At 34.2% G+C, this 3,739-nt stretch overlaps 1 protein-coding gene across 1 annotated transcript in view; it reads left to right on the top strand.

Annotated features, from left to right (window-relative positions):
- Positions 1-3,739, top strand: part of LOC106470211 (glutamate receptor ionotropic, NMDA 3A-like) — an 85,338-nt gene that overhangs the window by 44,270 nt on the left and 37,329 nt on the right. Inside the window, exon 2 of the mRNA XM_013930751.2 lies at positions 2,215-2,822. Within this exon, the coding sequence (XP_013786205.2) occupies positions 2,215-2,822 (608 nt within the window). The remainder of the gene's footprint in view (positions 1-2,214; positions 2,823-3,739) is intronic.

The raw sequence follows: 3,739 nt of genomic DNA on the forward strand, positions 1-3,739 counted from the left end.
CACTCTACTGAGGAAAACGCACCGTCAGCAATGAATATGAGAGACATGGTGTTGTTGAAATATTATAATGGGCCTTTCTTCTCCTTGCAAAACCCTAAGTGGCTAAATAAACAATATAATAGGCCTAATACTTATGGTAAATAGGCCTTATGGTAAATATAATTAATTAAGATTAAAAATTACCTCGAAGTGTAGGCTAAATAGATATGTAACTATTACTGTATTGAAAGTGTGTTCAGTATTTATTTTCCTGCATTTTTCATATTAAGAACTAATAACATTTCTCATCAACAGTGTTGTCACTAAACACACTGCCAAAATACGAAGTGATTTTCTTGTTTGTTTAGAATTCCAGCAAACGCAATATAATCCTCGTAAATTCCTTTAACGACTATATTTTACCCAAAAGTAGAACGCCAAAATCCACGTCGTCCTCGTAGCTGTCCGCCATCTGTCTTTCTCCGGTCGATATCGATTACTTTTTGCTGGTTGTTTTCTTCCTCGTTGTCATTCTCCGTTCCATGTATCTTTTAACTTTCAAGCTCAACACGCATACCGAAGAAACATAATTAAAGATAGGAAACTATGTTCTACACACTTTCAAGCTCTAAAAAAACATAATGGGACTAAAAGCTAGCCATGTGTTTGTAACGAGCATCGCTGGCTATGTAAACACCTTACAGCTAGCTCACGCATTGAAGCTGTTTCTTGGTAAAATGTTTGTTATTCTGAAAGTTAATGCATCTCTGGAGAACGAATGTTGATCCAACACGGGTTTCAAACGTTCCTAAGATACGTGTCTTGAATAAAACTATTAGTGTTTACTTTTGTCTTTCTTTATTTTTTTCGTAATTATCGGATTTTATTGTTTTTAAAGTGTGTGAATATATATTTATTACTGTAAACTACAATTCAAGGTGAATATAGGTCTATAAATATCATCCAATCATATCTCTTTTCTACAAATTGTTGGTTATTAAACCAGTTTCGTGTTGCATCACAGGCAGCTCTTCTTCAAAATAACCTTCATATTTATCTAAAATTACCCACACTATACTCAAGGTACATCTGTATATGTATGCGTAGATTAATTACGGGATTTTTGAACCATATATCACGTCAAGAAGTTTCATTTTGTGATGCAATGTGACCTTGTTGAGCAGGCACGAGCGCAGAAGATTTGTCAGCAGCAAAAGCCTTGATATCAGAACCAGTGAAATGTGAAATAAAATTTGAAAAGCAAAGGCAGCTAGAGTGTATAAGATCTTTATTATTCTATTATATTAAAAATCGCGAAATCTCTTTTGCTGCGAAAAAGTCAAGAAATGGAGCTAACTTTTGTACTCGTCACTTTTATACATTATGATTTACCAAAGACGTAAACGTGTATTAATTATGATTATTTGTTTATCGATTATTCTCAGTATATTCCATAATTTTAAATATTATGTAAGCATCTACCCAATAATTTATTTATTTATTTATTTATGGATTTCGCGCAAAATTACTCGCTAACCGTCGCTAATGTTGAAGTAATCGGCGAAGTGATAAGCTACAGTGAAGGTAGCGCTAGTCAACACTCCCCCTCTCCCCCACCGCCAACTCTTGGGCTACTTTTACCAACGAATAGTGGGATTGACCATTACATTATTACGCTCCCCCAGATGAAAGAGCGAACATGTTCCAAGATTACGAGTTGAGTGCCCTAACCACCAAGCCATTCTAGTAGTTAAAATATAAGTATCTGAACTGAGAAAACCAGATGCCATTCATGGTATTTTTCCACGACTCAACCAAACATTTTCCTGATCAGGAGTTCTGTGAGCAGTAACATTGTCTAACGATCGACCTGAACGTCTTTTTAAGAAAAAGCGCTAATGAAACGATTAAACAGTGAACATAGTGTTTTGTTTTCTATCAGATATCGTTTTGTCAACCAAATCCTACTAACAAATTTCAAGTAACAGGTCTACTCAGTGACGAAAAGATTAAACGAATTAATCCCAATGATATCTCCTAAGAAGATTATTCAACACGTATCATACAAAAGAACATTCAAAAACACAAGCCTACTAAATAAAAGTAAACTCTGCGCTTTAGAATATTAAGAATTTTCATAGCATTAATATTCTTATTGTGTTTGGATGTAGATAACTATTTCAGAACAAAGATTATATCTTGATCTCGATTTCTTTTTTCTTCTTTTTTTTTCAGGACGTCAACCCTTTCTACATTTCTCTAGATCCTTCAGTAACGGACTTGGCCGATGCGGTTTTCGAGTTTCTTCTTTTTTGTGATTGGTATGACGTTGTACTTGTAGCAGACGATGGAGAAATCGGCTCTATGCTTGTTCGCTACTTTCGAAAGCGCCTAAATACACCTCCATGGCGCCCTTTAACATTTATTTCTCTTCAAAGAACTTTAGAGGAGCATGAAATATTGGGCAAATTAGACAAAATTACAGAGGGTTATAGCCGGGTTATTCTCCTATATTGTGATGACGTCACGACTTTAAGAGTGCTCAGAATCGCTGAGAAACTAAACTTATTAAATAACAAGTTTATTTGGATTGTACTGGAAGACAGTGTTAACTTCGAACAGAATGACATTGGTTCCTATCCGTCCGGTTTATTGGCTTTCCGGCTCAGACCAATGACTTTAAGGCCCGACGACGTGTTGGCAGCAGTAAATGCTTTAGAAAGGACTCTAGAAAAAGTAGGTACAAGTCCTTTTGAGAAAGGTCTCGGGAGTGTATCCTTTGCCTTGAGTTGTTCCTATTCTTCGAATGATCAACATAAAGCGTTTACTCGCGAAGCACACAGGTATGTTGTACAACATTTACCAACTAATGAACAGCTTAAGCATGAATGCAAATGTGTGTGTTTGTGCGTGTGCACTTGCTTTAATACTTGGTAAGCTGTATAGTAATTGTGAAACATCGTAATTTATCTTGTATATGTTGTTACACTGGATGTTTTGGAGATGTATCAGTACGTACTTTTGAAACTGTATAGTAACTGTGAAACATCGTAATTTATCTTATATATGTTGTTACACTGGATGTTTTGGAGATGTATCTGTACGTACTTTTGAAACTGTATAGTAATTGTGAAACATCGTAATTTATCTTATATATGTTGTTACACTGGATGTTTTGGAGATGTATCTGTACGTACTTTTGAAACTGTATAGTAATTGTGAAACATCGTAATTTATCTTATATATGTTGTTACACTGGATATTTTAAAGACTGTTAGCAGTGCTATACTAATATATTTACAAATGGTTAAATTTATCGCTAAATATATGAAAACAAGAACGAAATCTTAAAGAAATGTTCACACACGCTATATCTTAATGATGAAGTAACTAGTATCTATACAGTGGGGGTTAAATTATAAAATTCATAACAAATAGTTGGTTGCACTTAATGATATTATATATCTATCATTGTATTTTGCTTTCATTCCTCAAAACTTTTCTCAAGAAGAAGATACAAATAACACTCTATTTTTTTCGGAGAGGGGGCGGAAAGTGCAAGCTTATAAATTACCGTATTTTTCGGTGTATAAGACGCACTTTTTTTACCCCAAAATTTGATGTCAAAATCTGCTTGCGTCCTATACACTGAAGCCATGTGTAAATATATTTAAATAGGCATGTATAGTTTAGTTCAACTGAATGTGTTATTTATAGCAAGAGTAGTTTTTTTTTTTCTTTTAAAAACATAACTATTTAT

The sequence above is a fragment of the Limulus polyphemus genome, unplaced genomic scaffold (genome assembly GCF_000517525.1).
Source record: "Limulus polyphemus unplaced genomic scaffold, Limulus_polyphemus-2.1.2 Scaffold3881, whole genome shotgun sequence".
Taxonomy (NCBI): Eukaryota; Metazoa; Arthropoda; class Merostomata; order Xiphosura; family Limulidae; genus Limulus; species Limulus polyphemus.